The sequence below is a fragment of the Gossypium hirsutum genome, chromosome D04 (assembly GCF_007990345.1).
Source record: "Gossypium hirsutum isolate 1008001.06 chromosome D04, Gossypium_hirsutum_v2.1, whole genome shotgun sequence".
Lineage (NCBI taxonomy): Eukaryota > Viridiplantae > Streptophyta > Magnoliopsida > Malvales > Malvaceae > Gossypium > Gossypium hirsutum.
The window spans coordinates 54,029,370-54,045,781 of NC_053440.1; the positions used below are offsets into that span (position 1 = coordinate 54,029,370).

The 16,412-nt window shown below is 30.9% G+C and overlaps 1 protein-coding gene and 1 long non-coding RNA gene across 2 annotated transcripts; one reads left to right on the forward strand and one right to left on the reverse strand.

The window, feature by feature from the left end:
* Positions 1–920: 920 nt before the first annotated feature.
* LOC107898779 (uncharacterized) lies at positions 921–6,053 on the reverse strand. The gene is made up of 4 exons (XR_001684488.2): positions 5,803–6,053; positions 3,698–3,773; positions 1,794–1,875; positions 921–1,675 (listed from the first exon to the last, which is right to left on the reverse strand). It is a non-coding gene; the product is annotated as an uncharacterized lncRNA (long non-coding RNA).
* Positions 6,054–9,140: 3,087 nt separating this feature from the next.
* Positions 9,141–16,120, forward strand: LOC107898058 (L-type lectin-domain containing receptor kinase IX.1). Its single transcript, XM_041091445.1, has 3 exons — positions 9,141–11,232; positions 15,619–15,848; positions 15,965–16,120. The coding sequence occupies exons 1-3, from the start codon at positions 9,141–9,143 to the stop codon at positions 16,118–16,120; spliced, it is 2,478 nt and encodes an 825-aa protein (XP_040947379.1).
* The last annotated feature ends 292 nt before the right edge of the window (positions 16,121–16,412 follow it).

Genomic DNA, 16,412 nt, shown 5'->3' on the forward strand with positions numbered 1-16,412 from the left:
ATTGAGCAAATAACTCATGTTAGGACTATTATATTATCGGGTGATACTTACTCGTCACTATATGTAACATTCCATATTCGATCCGGTAATCGAATCCAAATATGTGATATTATATTATGTTGCCAAAGTAACTCAGATGGTCTCATTACATAACCATAAAATTTAAATCACAATTATCATTCAAACCTATTTTAATCATCAATCATACTCGCAATTATTCATTTGCAATATCTAAGTTTCAATTTCATTGTTATACAAAATTACAAAAAAGTGAAATTCAAAGTTAGGACTCAATCCAAACTCAACTATCAACTTTCAATATTACATCTCGAGACAATATTTTATTCATTAGTAATTTTGTTTACATAACAATAAGTAACGATGAAATCAAAATAACAGTAAGGGCACGTTTGGTTCGCTGTAATGGAATAGAGGTGTAATGGAATCGAGGCGTAATGGAATAGATGCGTAATGGAATAGAGGCGTAATAGGTAATTCTTTTGTTTGGTTGAATGGAATGGAATAGAGATATAATGATATTCTTGTGTTTGGTTGAATGTAATAGAGGTGTAATAGCATAAGGAAAAAAACTAAAATGACTAGAATACCCTTAGCAAAATTTTTGTTAGGTAGATGATTATTGTTATTGTTATTATTTTTTAATAAAATTATTAATTAAATAATAAATACCAATTAATCATATTTTAACATAATTATTATTAAATATAATTTAATAAAATTCTTAATAATAAATATTCTTATATAAATTTACTAAAATCATAATATATAATACTATAAAATATAATTTAATTAGTTTTTATTAAATATAATTTAATAAAAATATATAATTTAATAAAATTCTTTAGTAATAAATATTCTTATACGAATTTGTATAATTATAATTTCATAAAATTCTTACTAATAAATTTTCTTATATGAATTTACTAAAATCATAATATAACTTGATAATAACATAAACATAATTAACTTATATTAACAAAATGTTAGATGAAAATGAAATTCTACATCATAATCCATATGTTATATAGTTTTATAACATCAAAAAGTTTGAACATTGATTTTTAATGGTTAGAAAGAAATCTTCTGACCCATTCCAACCGGACCTCAGAAGGTAAACTAAAGAAAACGAGCATTTGAGTTGGATGATCTGGAATTTTACTCAAAGCTCGATACCGCTCATCCACAGATAAACCTTCTACTTCACATAAGGTTGAATATAAATTTGTAGCTTTTTCTTGGATGATTTGGAATTCTTCTGACTTCTGTTGCACTACCACATCGGAGGCAATACTCCTACTGATTTGTTTGCCAATGATCCGCATGTTTTCGGCCAATAAAGTGACTGCGTCATTAAATGAAGAAGAAATATTATCACCTGCAGCAAAATTCTTCTTTTTCTTCCTTGAAGATGAGGAACCCCCTTGGTTTCTATCTGGTCTCGGGTCCGTAGCAGAGGACCTAATCCTTCGTCTATAAGTATGTAGGCTAAGAGCAGAGGACCTAATCCTTCGTCTATAAGTATGTAGGCTAAGGCTGGCACCCATTGTAAATAAGAACCAAATCGCAATTCTACAGATTTCCAACCATATTGTCAATGCAATACCAATTCTTTTACGCCTCACACTTTGTGCAATTAAAGGCAGACGAGCCATTACTGCAAGATATTAATGTGTTCCATATTGTCAAATAGCAGTAAAGGGGTCACATTTCTCCAATCATAATTTCAATAACAGTAAAATAAAATTAAATAATTTAATTGCCAAAGAACTTACAGTGATTGTGTGAAAAGAAGACGGTCAACTGTGGATGGAGGAAGCAATCAAACAAGCCGCTTCAGTAGGAAGCAATATCACACTATCAAAGAAAAATGAACAATACAAATTTAGAATCTTAACGAAGCAAAAAATAGAAATTAAAATTACCTTTGCAATTTATATCTCGTGTATCATTGTATTAAAATAAAATATATATAACAAAAGAGTAGAAGTTGAAACTTGAAAGCACATGATTACAATAAATGGTGTTGGTATTTTTAATCAATAAAAGCCAACATGAACGATGAAAATGAGAATGTGTTAGCTAGAAATGCGATTTAAGAGAATAGTCACTTAAAGCAAACATGGTTGTAGTAAATACTGAACATGACTATGCTGAAATGCCTAAATTTGGGCGCACATGCAATTCATCATATAATATTTCCACTCTCAAATTCTGCTTTTATAAGTAGATCAATTTAGTATACTGTTTTCATTAAAATTTCAAGACTCAGCTTCTGCTTTTATAAATAGAGCATAGACTCATTTCCTTTTATATATTAATATACCACATTACCCGGTTTATATTTATATCAATGGCACAGAAAATTTGGGAGAAGATTTCTGAGGACTGCTTTTGTTTGCAAATAACATCATTCATTCTGTGGGGAAAAAATTATGAATGAGCCTGCTTCTTAATTACCTTTTTTATTTTGTACTGAAGTAGTTGCCACTGGTTCAAAAGTCGATATATATGTAATATTATTAAAATAATATTTTTTATTTTAATTATTTAAAAATATTTTTAATTAATGTGGTGTATATGAATATACACATTTAATTAGTTTTATTTTTAATAAAATATTTCTAATTTATTCCTTCAATTTTAATCACCTTACAATTTATTCATTGTATTATATCTACTGATCCAATTTTAATATATTGAATATTTATTTTTTAATCAAGTTCTTTACTTGATTATATCTAATGATCCAATTTAAAAAAATTCGATTAAAATTTTCGAACTACATCAACTTAAGAAAATCGATCCCAAATTCAAATTTTTCAATACCAATAAAAATCAACTTACTACATCACCAGTTGCAAAATATAACTATAAAAACATTACTATGGAGTAAACCAAAAAATAAAACAGAACATATATAGTTCTCGTAGACATCGAAACTTGAGTTCAATGATGAAGTATCGTAATTGAGCCCATCATGCCTCAAAGAATTCCAGCAAAACCAAAGTAACATGCATACAAACAAGCAAAATAGAAGGAATTCATTCAAACTTGTGCTTTAAAATTAAGTTCAATCAATTGCTAAAATCTGTAGCCCCTGAAATAAGAAGAATATAGAAGGCTTGTATGTGAATACATGGCAATATGACAGCACAGAAAATGAAAAAGGCTTGGCTCTTCAACAAAAGCAACATGTACAACTCAGATGATCCACAACACAGCTTAATCTAACAACATCTTTTACTAATAGCCTAAAAAATGCACATGATGAATTGCTGCATATACCATAAACAAAAAAAATGGCAGTATGTTACTTATTTTGAAATGATCTATGACAAACTCAACAGTCTACAGCTCATCATAATCATACAGTTCAATTAAGCAAATGGAAATTAGCAATTTAGCATAATCATACCACTCAGACGCAAGTTCATTTTTTGGACAACCGATTCATACATGATAATAAGGGTAAAATAATTTGCATGTGAACATTAGCAATCTAACGTATGCATTCATGATAATATGAAGGTCAGGAAGCATGATTTACAACAGACCAAACACATCCACAACCATATGCAAAAAATCAGCATGTATGTGTTTTACTGTATTTCTCTGTATTTGATTTTGAAGTCTTACAATTTTTCTTTAGTTTAGAAGATTGGATAAGATACCAAACCTCTTGAATTGCAACTAGAGCTTCAGCTTGTGAACGATTTATGTCTGGAGCAAATCGGTAGCTAACAATCCAATACCTACAAAATTTCACATAGAACATCAATTTACTGGAACAACAGTGGTCAGATACACCAGGCGCAAGAAATTTAACAAGGGTGCTAATATACAAAATAATTTACACTTCTAAGCATTCAACTAGTATTAAAATCAATCACACATGATTTAGATAGGCCATTCTATATCAAATTTTGCAAGGCCTGAAGCCACAATTGTTATGCCCACAACGCTGAAACCAGGACAAAAAAAAAAAAAGGCATTGGACTACCAGGTCATAGATGACATTTCATTAGAATATCATCAATGACTGTCTATGCCTTGGATTCTCCGTTGCTGCATTCAGTTCATTTTAACATTTTAACATTTCAACCACAAACAAGATCATATATGACATCACATATGCTAATTTTCAATCAAACCCCAGTATTAGGGGACTGCTTCAACGAGACAAGGATGTAGGGAACACAGGGATTGCTAATTTCCCTGGTAAACCTATATCTCCTTTTTATTTACCAAAGAAAACCACATAAATGGACAACAAACTCTCAAACAATTAACTATGCTTCTTCTTTTAACTTATTAACCTTATTTATGTGGTTAAAAGTTCAAAATTTAACATCCAATTAAACAAACGCAGCAGCAGCATCAATCAAAATACACCGTTTACATAATAAAAACAACCAATCGGTCAACCCTTGAGGAAAAAATTGTTTTCAACAACCAGTATTGATACAGGCATAATTGGGTTAGGATGACAGAGTGCCATGTGTTACAGTAACAGTGTGCTTAGGCTAGTTAGTTAATTATCATAGCTGCTCAGGATAAAGTTGTTCTTTTACTATAGTTGTGTACACATTGTTACAAAATGTTTGCTACTATGAATGCAGGAGGTTATGAAGAGGAAAAAAACTTAAAACTTGTCCTCCACTCAATTATTCTTCTCTCACTTAATTTTATCTACTTTTGCTTCTTTTCTCTAATTCTTCTTTCTTGAATTCTATCCAGCTTGATTCATGTCAATTTAAGGGTAATAACTACAACCAAAGAAGTCATAGGAACAATGAAAATCTCAGAGCAACTTATTTCCTGGAGCCTAATATCACTACCTTGAAGAAGATGCTACTTAGTCTGTAGGGAGGAAACAACAACCAGACAAAAAGGGAAACAAGATTTAGCAAATACTCACCATAAACGAAAGGTTTGTGTTACACTAAGCAGGCACTATTATTTACTTTAAAATCTGACTACATTTTAAGGCAAAGATCATATAGTTACATTAGTAATTAACCAAAATGCACAATGTTTAATAGCATAATTCCGTCTTTAAATGAATGTAAAGCATATGTATCTCTACACAGCAAACAAGTAATATAACCATAAACGTACGTGACTGCATGTATGCTCACAATTATTCTGTCATTTATAGGTAATTCAGATTTCTTTAAGTGAGATTCAATTTAGGATCTCTACATCCTACATGATGATCAAATTCCAACACTTGGGGAAACTATAAAAAGAACTATTTTCCACCCAAATCTAAATTGAATGGGGAAAAAATACCCATTAATCATATTTGCTGTAATTAGTTAAGGCATACTCTTGTATAAAAACAACAACACCTGAACATGATGCAGGAAACTATTGTGAATTTACAGAGATGTAGTACAAGTCAACAATTATACTAAACAGTACATCTGAAATGCCAAGAAGCAAGGTCCATTGACTCCACCCCCTCCCCGAAATTTTCCTTCTCTGAGCTTTAATTTCGAAATGAGATACTAGTCAGAAAATGTTATTTCATGCAGACTATTGAACTCATAAAGAAGCAATCATGAGTATTTGAACGTTTCTAAACCAAAAGAACCAAATAGTTTTCATATCCATTTAAAGCAAAAATAGGAGATCACATTCAAGCAAATATAATTAGCACAGAGAAATACCATTCAATTTCCATGAAAATCAATCAAGAAACCAATGCAGTCGGTAATTTCCATGAAAAGCAAACACTGTTTTTTACAAGTTTCAGAGAAATAGGAATCCAAAACGTACCCAGAAAGGAATCGGGAGGCCGGAATTTGGAGATCAATAACCTTGACAGAGCCCTAGTTCCTGCTCGAAAACGATGAGGCCGGAAGAAATCGGGAGGGAGAGGGTGGAGGTGGAGGTGGCTTTCGGCTTGGGAGGGTAAAACAGGGAAGAAGGAATCGGGACAACCTAAAACGCATGAAAACTGACCTTTCGGTCTGGAATAGAAAGCAGCAAAGAGTTGGGAATAGGGGCCCGTAATAGGACATTACACCCAAGCAAACGCCAGAATAACTGGGGCCTACAGAATATGCATGGTATATTTATTACAGCGAATTAAATAATGTAAATCGAATTAAAACTCAATTCACTATTATTCCTATTTTTAAACTAAGCACATGTCTTGATAGCATAATGTGATTGCTTTTTCAGTTCAATTCACTACTTAATTATTTTCTTAATTTCCTTTGCTCCATATCCAACTTTTGTGTAGTTCGATCAACTCAACAACGACATAAATTGTGTTTCAGCTACATATATTATCGCCCAAAATTGAAACGTATATATGGTTAACATACTCAAAAGATTGCTTTTTGGTTTTATTTTTTTCCTTTTTGATGCACTATTGTCCGAACTACGCTCATAATGGATTACAACCAACCTCGTGTGTTACCCTAGTCATCAGCGGTGAATTTATGGGGATTGGTAGGGACTTAACTCCCTCTAAAATGAAAAATGTTGATTTAAACCTCTTAAAATTTTAAATTTGTAATGGTAAAATCATACATTACCTTCTGGAAATGATAAAAAAATTAATTTAATTCTCTAAAAATTATAAAGATATAGGCTATTAAAATGGTAAAATTACGTTTTAACTATCATAAAAACATACAATTTAATTTCAGCCTTCTAAAAGATTCAGGTATTCACCACCCTAGGTGTGGCCTAAGTTTGAGTCGTGCTAGTTGCATTACTATTAGAGCTTTGCCTTCCTCTTGTAATTTACCATGAATTAGAATAACATATGGGATGAACTTATTATATGATGAAATCTTTATAGAGTTATTTTGAATATAATTAGAAAATAAATAGAGGAATGGGATCTTACATACAACTTGCTTCCATTACGAATCTAGAAAACTGTTCTGTAATATAGGCAGGCACATATGAAAACCAGACTTGTAAAATGTTAATTATTTTATAGCAATGAAGCAAAACATAAAGAAAGGGAAAGGCAAAAATTGTATACCATATTGAAAAATTTTTTGCAGAGAGAATTCTATCCAATCTTTTTTATTGACAAAACCCAAAACTCTTACGATTTCATTTTTAACATTAATTTCATAATAAGTTTTAATTATATTTGCTCTTCTTGATATAATAACTAGAATTATTCATTGGTCATAGTCTCTCCTACTTAAATAAGAGGGTAAAAAGTTTCAGCATATCAAACTCATATCCTATCACACTAACAATAATATTAATGCCAATCAACCTACAACTCTTAAAATTTAAATTTAAAGTGAAAAACTTGTAGATATAGTGGGTTGACAAAGTTTGAGATTGTAGTGAAAATATGCAAAAAGTACTGGTGCTTTAATTAAGGGATGGGTTGAATTTTGTTAAAAGAATGTCCGACTAAAAATAATATATATATGCGTGTGGGCCTTAATTCTTTTTGCATTTGAGCAATTTGGTGCAGTAATTAAGGTGTGGGTGCTGTTTATGGTAAAATAATTTTTTATTGAAAAGACTTTTTCATTGGCCACAATTTTTTTATAGATAAATCTTAAAATTATAGATGAAGTTTGATGTGTAATTGTATAAATGAAATTTAATTATGGTTTAAACGTATACTTAAAACTTTGATTTTAACTTAATCATAAACATTTAAAGAAATAAATACATCAATTTATTTTTATTATCGATAAATATAATTATTTATGTATACAATATATAAACATCAAATGATGTTATATCAATAACTGTGTAAATAATTTACAAGAATTGGATCAAAATAAAAATTTCATGTATAAAATTGCAAAAAATCAAAGTTCATGTACAATTGCACATTAAACCCTAATTCATGTATAGTTTTGATATTTGTCCCTTTTTCTTGTAATGGAACTTGGATTTCTTTTGTCCAAGTTAGCTATTATTTCCTTAAAAAAATTGAACCAATAAAAATTTTAGACTAAATGTGAAAATAATTGTCAAATTCATGGACCAATTTGATTAAAAAATAAATTTCAATGTAAATGTAATTGTCTAGTTTAAATCTTAATGCGAAAATAATTCCCAAATTTGGTAATTTAAAAAAAAATCAAATCCTATCCTAAGAACAATGTGGAATTCAACCCAAAAAATTGATTAACCCTTAAAACTTAATCAAATTAATATTTTGGGTAAACTGCATTAGTAGTCACCCAATTATAGTTTTTTCCCTTTTTTTATCACCAACTATGGAAAATTACCAAATGGCCACTCAACTATGGTTATTTTCTTTTTTTGGTTACCAACTATGAAAACTTACAAAATAGTAATCCAACTATCAGATTTTGTCTTTTTTTATCACCCAGTTATCTTGAACTTTTGAGTGTTTTTATTTTTTTGAGGTTAATATGTGCATATAATCCCTTTACTTTTCAAAAACCAAGAATTTAGTCATTGTACTTGTATTTCTAAGAATTTAGTTCCTCTACTTTTCAAAATTCAAAATTCAGGTCCAACTATTAACATTGTAAATTTACTTTTTTGGTAAACTTATTGTTGTGGCACTTTGGAATAAAAAAATTGCTCATTTGACAGCCATGCAATTAAAAAAAATGTAATAATTAACTTAAATTTAACAAAAAAAAATAGTAGGATTAACCGTTATACCCAAATTTTGAAATTTGAAAAATAAAGGGACTAAATTCCTAAAAATATAAGTAAAAAACTAAATTCCTAATATTCAAAAAGTACAATGATTACAGGCATATTTTACCTTTTTTGGTTAATTAGCTTGTGACTAGAAAAGAAATAAAGGTGGTCATATATTTTCCACCAGATGGTTAAATGTAATAATAAAGTATATTACATAAATTCAAATATTAAAAACAATATTATCGAGAGTTACAAGATTCAAACCTCAATAGTAAAATCCACATGCATAATACTAAAGAAAAATAAAAAAATGGAGTCTTCGTTGACGCCGCTAAGCATAGGAAGATTACAATCTAAACGGTGCTTTTTGGTTCCCATACTTTCTTTTTAATTATTATGTTTACGTTATTGACTAAGCAAATTACTTATTCCCGACTTGAACATCAATTACCTTGCATGCATTTGCAGCAACTTTCCTCAAAATCCTTACTCTGAAAATGAAGAAAGCTCAAAATGCTGAGAATTTGTATGTAAAATCTCCAAAACCTACATTTCTCTGCATATTATTATTCATCCTTGTTGTTCGTCTTCCAAAGGCTGCATCAATGGATGAAAACGATAACATCAATTTCACTTTCCCTGATTTCAACTCAAATCCGCATCGCATGGTGTATGAAGCTGATGCATACGCATCAGGCAGCGCAATCCTACTCACTGCTAACAAAACAGACCAGGGTCTAAATGGTAGTGTTGGTCGAGCTACTTACTACAAGCCAATGCGTCTTTGGAACAATTCATCTGGAGATCTCCTACTTGCAGATTTCACCACTCAAATTTCCTTCGCCGTTGATTCCTTCCATAGCAGCTCATACGGTAGTGGGTTTGCGTTTTTCCTTGCTCCCAATGGCTCAAAAATCCCTACTCATTCCGAAGGTGCTTGCTTCGGACTTCAAGCTTGCTATCCGAGTTTGAGTTATGACGGGAACTCTAAGTTTGTTGCAGTGGAGTTTGATACGCATCGGAGTGATTGGGATCCTCCGGGGATGTCAGAGCACGTGGGCATTGATATAAACTCTGTCAAGACTTCTTACCCCGCCGTCGCATGGTGGTGGAGTGATATTGAAAATGGGGGAAAAGTTAATGCTTTCATCACTTTCAACTCTAGTACAAAAAACTTGAGTGTTACTATCGTTGATGCTGATGATTTTACTCGTGTGAACTCATCCAGTCTTTCCGCAACACTGGACCTTAGCCAATATTTACCGGAATGGGTCACTTTTGGCTTCTCAGGAGCTACTGGATTTAACAGATCGACTGAGCTACACACTATTTATTCCTGGAATTTCAGCTCTACCTTACAAGTTTCCATGAATACAGCTATCTATTCTCCAACAGCTGCACCTGTAGCAACAACAAGCACAAGCAATTCTCCGGTCGAACCAAGAAGGAAGAAGAGGACATGGCCATGGATTGTTTTAGCCATGTTTGGTGCCATATCTACTTTGGTCCCAGTTTTGGGTTTAATTTGGTTTTTCTACCGGAGGAGAAAATACAGCAGGAAGGAAGATGGGACCATGGTTGTCAACGTAGAAATGGAAATGGTGACAGCACCTAGGAAGTTTTCCTACAAGGAGCTAAGATTTGCAACCAATAATTTTGCTGACGAAGGTCTGCTTGGAGAGGGAGGTTTTGGGAAGGTTTATTTAGGCTTCTTGAGGGACATTAATTGCAGTATTGCTGTCAAAAGGATAACTCCAAATTCTCAACAAGGGGTGAAAGAGTATTTATCAGAAGTTACAACTATTGCCAGGTTGAGGCATAGAAATCTGGTCAAACTCATTGGTTGGTGCCATGACAATAAGGAGTTTCTGATTGTGTATGATTTTCTTCCAAATAAAAGTCTCGATTTCCATCTGCGTAGAGAGCCATGCTTGTTGACGTGGGATAAAAGGTATAAAATCGCTATGGGATTGGCCTCAGCGTTATTCTATCTGCAGGAAGAATGTGATCAATGCGTGCTGCATCGAGACATGAAGTCAAGTAATGTTCTGCTAGATTTGAGTTTCAATGCCAAGCTTGGTGACTTTGGGCTGGCTAGGCTTGTTGACCATGGACAAGAGTCTCAAACAACTTCGGTTATGCTTGGGACTGATGGTTATATAGCAGCCGAGTGTCTTGTCACATACAAAGCCACTAAGGAATCGGATATATATAGCTTTGGTATTGTTGCCTTAGAAATAGCCTCCGGAAAGAAGGCCATTGCTGTAATAGAAAGGCATGGCAAGAGATTCAAGACAAAACTGGTGGAATGGGTTTGGGAACTGTATGGGAAAGAGAGCCTTTTAGATGCTGCTGACCCACAATTGTATGGCAATTACGAGATAGAACAAATGGAACGGCTGCTCTTAGTTGGGCTGGCCTGTGCTCACCCAAACTATTTTGACCGCCCATCGATACCGCAGGTTATCGACATCCTTTCTTTCAAAGCTCCAGTGCCTATGCTACCACAGGAGATGCCGGTTCCAACATACATTGCAGCTCTGCAAGACAATATTGTTACATCTTCAGCATCCAATTCATTCCACACCGGTGAGTCCAGCAGAAGCCAAACTCAAAGTTTTATTGGACAAATTTTTGGCTTCATGTTTTCCAGTTTTGATGCTTTGTTACATCCATATTTTATTGGACAAATTTTTAGACAGCAATTCCAGAACAACTAATTGCAATATAATGTTGGTATTTTTTACTTGGATATTCTGTGTTACACTAATAACAGATGTTCCTGAGTTCATGTTTTATTCCGTCCTTAATGAAGCTGATCAAATTTAAAGAGGAAGGATCGATTTTCATTATCTCATACATTACTGTTATCGTTTTACTTGGAATTAAGCTGATTGTTTTACTTAGATATTTTGAATGATAAAATCAATTTTAAATTGATGATAAAGTTTATCTAAAAGCTGGCTCGATCAGGGCTTGAAGAAGCCTATATAAACGCTATTGGTCGACTGCATTTGGTGTGCTTGTGGAGGGTTTCTGGCTGTCTTTTTGCTTGTACTATTCTAGTTATTTTGTTAGAGAATTAATTGTGAATTTTTTAGTGAAGTTTTGGCGAGTAATTTGTAATAATTAGAGTCATCCAAGGAGTTACAATTACTTCTCATATCAGAGTAGATTAACATTAATTGATCCAAATAATTGTTAAATAAAATTATTCACTGAGCAAGGTTTTGTAAGGTTATTTATCGGAATTGCTTTAACAAACATCGTGTATTGATTTCTTTCACTTATGTGTGGAACATCACTTAGGATAGAGAGTAAATCGACTTATGCTCTTTCAGTATTATTAAGTAGGGACTTGAATTTAAATTTTGAAAATAACATTGTTTAGTAAAATAACAACCAACCTTGAAAAAATTAATCTATATAAACTATAAAATAGGGTAAACTATTAAAATAGTCACTTTTGCTTGGTTCAAGTTACATTTCAGTTACTTATGTTTGAAATGTTACGTTGTAGTCACTTATGTTATCATGATGTAACATTTTAGTCACTGAGCCGTTAATTTCTGTTAACTGTGTAACAATAACCTGATGTGGCACATTAAATCATCATTTCAAACAAAAATTCTAGGTTAATTTATACAATCGGTCCCCATATTTTTTCGTTTGGAGCAATTTAATTCTTTTCTTTTATGTTTTTTTAACTTTCTTTCTTTTCCATTGTCTTATGCTTCTCCCTTTGTTTTCCTCCTTTCTCCATTTCTTTCAACGTAGTTTTGCTATGTTTTATTTTTTTGAACAATTTAATTTTTTCGAGCGAGGTGAGCTTTAGGACTAGCTACAAATGGAAAACATAGAAAAACTATGTTAAAAGAAATGAAGAAGGGAGGAAAATAGAGTGAGAAGCAAAAGAGAATGGAAAAAAAAAGTTAAAAGAACTTAAAAGAAAATTTTAAAATTGTTTAAAATGAAAAAATATAGAGACCAATTGTAGAATTTAACCTAAAATTTTTGTTTGAAATGATAATTTAACATGCCACATCAGCTTACCGTTACACCATTGTTGGCAATTAACAACTCAGTGACTAAAATGTTACAACACGATAACGTAAGTGACTAAAACATAATATTTCAAACATAAGTGACTAAAATGTAACCTAAGGCAAACAAAAGTGACTATTTTAGTAGTTTACCCTATAAAATAACATGATTTTATTATTAGTGAAATTTTAATTGACTCGTAATAGGAAAGAAATAAAGAAGCATTGCAATTATGAGATTTGTTTCTAAACAATAGGTAGGATCATTTTAAAAGTTAATTAGTATGGTTTCATCTACACTTCATTGGGTTTATTATTTGTTTGTGTCAAATTATACAGTAAAAATATATGTTAAAAATCAATTCAATATGCACACTACAACTTCATTTACCATGGACCAAACCAACCAATTCAAATTATCACAGTTAACCCCAAAACACATCCAACAACTTGTTTAAAATACAAACTAAACTTCTATGCATTCAAGCCATTCAAATCATCAACCAAGCCATTTCTTTATTCAAAACATAACATTTGCACTTTCAAGCACTATACACATGGTCTCATAATATGAACAAAACATACCTTAAAACACACACACACATATATATATATACATTAACATATCTTACTTTACCAGCTAACCAAGTTCAAAATAAGCTAATAGATACAATTTAACACACCTATAACACCTCTATACTTGCCATAAAACCAAGCTGCAAAATAATCAAAAGGCTATTGAATCGATAAAAGGATAATGTGAGCTTCGTGAAGTCCGATTGATGAGTTCCACAATCTGACTATCTATAAAGAAAGAAAAAAACAACTTAGTAAGCATTTCGAATGCTTAGTAAGATCAAAGGTATGAAACAATAAACTTCACAACGAATTGGTGAGCTTAATTGCCAAATTCATTATAACATGTATTATAACATATCATTACTTAATATTCAATATTCAATTGATCATCAAATATATTCCACATCATCTATATTTATCATTTCATATTATTAGTATAACCCAATGAAACTTAGTAAGCAACTTAATTATACAGGTACTAATTAATCGCATCAGAGGCTCGTTTGAGCTAAACATAATCGTGTCAGGTTACCTGTTCGGGCTAAGCTTTTATATCGAAACATAAAATAGCTTGACCAGAGTTACACACACATATATATACACATACACGTAAGGTTACCAGTCTAGGCTAAATCTTTAAAACGACATCAGGTTACAAGTCCAGACTAAACTTGTATCACATGTATCTTCGAGTCTGCAATAAATGTTGGAGCTTGGAATCATAAAAAATCATAAAGTATATTTATATCATTTTTAATTTAATGTTTAATAATTTTATATATTTTTATTTATTAAAAAAATTATATATAATCATCTTAACTTTTTCAATGTTTACATTAAAATAGCATTATATACTACTATAGATTTAATTTTTATGTGTTATAAATTATATAATATAAAACATCACCAACTTTAAAAAATAGGTTAGAGCAACTTGACCTTGAATGTTCAAGCTTGAACCCAACACATTTTAAGCGTGCCTAACCTTTTTAGTGAAACCTATTTTTCAAATATAATATTTTTACCAATTCCTGCAAACTTTCAAAGAGTCGTAAACAAGTCTAATCCCAACTCACAAGTTGATGACCCTTGACTTATAATTTATGTAATTTTAGTAGGAGCAGTAAATGTGGCAGAGCCCATACAAGGCGCCAATGACGTCTTGACCAAACAATTGGAAATTAATGTCTCAAAAATGCATAATTTTTTAGTCCCCAAACTATATAAAAAATCATTTTAGCCCCTTTTGCCTTTTGTGCTTCATTTGAGTTTTGAGATTTTGGTTTTTATTAAATTATCTAAAATTAGATAAAAAATTAATATCTATTAATTTTGTTGATATATATAAAAATTTAACATATATAAATTATTTAAAAAATAAAAATTTATTAAAAATATTTTAATTATTTAAAAAATAAAAAGATAAAATTTTTTATTATATTTTCTTTTCCTTTTCCATTTTCATTAATATACAAACTAATCTAAAATTAAAATTAAAATCTCAAATTTTCTTCATTTTACTTTACAATCTAAGGGATGTTTGATAAATCATTGAAAATTAAAAATTTTAGCATATATGTTTAATAATTAAATATAAATTTTTGACAAAAAAATGTTGAATAAGATAAATAGCTAGGTAATTACTTAATAGAAAATTTTATGTTGATTTTATTTTATTAAAAAAATGAAATAAATTACCTTTTTAAAAAAGTTCAGATATTCAGTACTTATATTTACTAATTATCAAGTAATTTTTTAATATAAATTCAACAATCATAAAATTTAATATTAAAAATTCAGCACTTAATTTAATGTAAGTTCATACATTCAATATCCGTTCTTTAATTTTGATTTTTAATGCTTTTTTTTCGAGAAAGAATGGTACGAAGCAATTATATTATAATATTTACATTCTTTTTCAATAGTTTAATATCACATCAACATTTTAATGATGTGGCATTAAACTATTAAAAATAAATAATATTCGTGTTTCATACAATCTTTTTTCATCGAGGCAATTGGGTGTCTAAATTCAGTTTTAAAATTTTCTAAATTCCAACAATGAGAATGGAGAATTTAATTTGATGGAAAAGAATTCCAAGAGTTGGAAAATAAAAATAAAAATAAAAATAATTTGAGTATTAAAAAGGCAAAAAGAGAAGCATTACTGAATTTTTAATAATCTTTGTACTTTATAACTTGTTAATCTAATGCCCAGAATTTTCTTTTGTGTGTGTTCAAATTACTATTTAAGTTTAGTTCAAAATTATTAAAAAAAATGTCTTTTTTTTTCTGACGAAGTAGCTATTATTTATGTAGGAAGAACTGAAAATCAATTACCTTGCAATTGCAGCAACTATTCTCAATCCTCACTTTGAAATGATGAAAGCTGAGGACGCTGAGAATTTGTATCTCAAATCTCAGAACCCTGCATTTCGTTCCATACTATCCATCCTTGTTATGGGGTTACTTGTTGCTGCATCATCAATGGATGGTCATAACATCAATTTCAATTTCACTGGTTTCACCCCAAATATGCCTGACATAGTGTATGAAGCTGATCCATACGCATCCAACAACGCAGTCCCAACTCACCCTTAACCAAATGAGACAGGATCTACGGGGTGGTATTGGTCGAGCCACTTATTACAAGCCAATGCATCTTTGGGACAAATCTTCTGGGAATCCCTTACTTGCAGATTTCACCACTCAATTTTCTTTCTCCATTGATTCCTTGCATAATAACTGATGAAGTTGGTCAGCATGCAGCAAACACTCGACTGCAAGAAGATCAAGCCATGCAGGAGCTGCTGATGCAAGCTTATTTTGTTCATTTTGTAAACTTTAGTTCATGAAATGAGACTTAGTTCATTTGTAACTAAGCTAAGTATTTGATTGATGTAATTAGCTTATGTATGAGCTGTAAACACAGCTTTGTATAAGTTTACAAGCTAAAATTTCAAGTTTCTATTGTAGCGACCTAAAAATTTGGCAATAGGCGCTATTTGAAATGATTATTGAAAAATTAAAGTTTCAAATTTTATTTACAAAAGAGGAGTCGCCACCGATCTTTTTTAGGTGTGATCGGACACCAAATAAAATCCTTTTTAGAAGAATTTTTTTAAACTTTTCTAAAAAAAGAGAGAC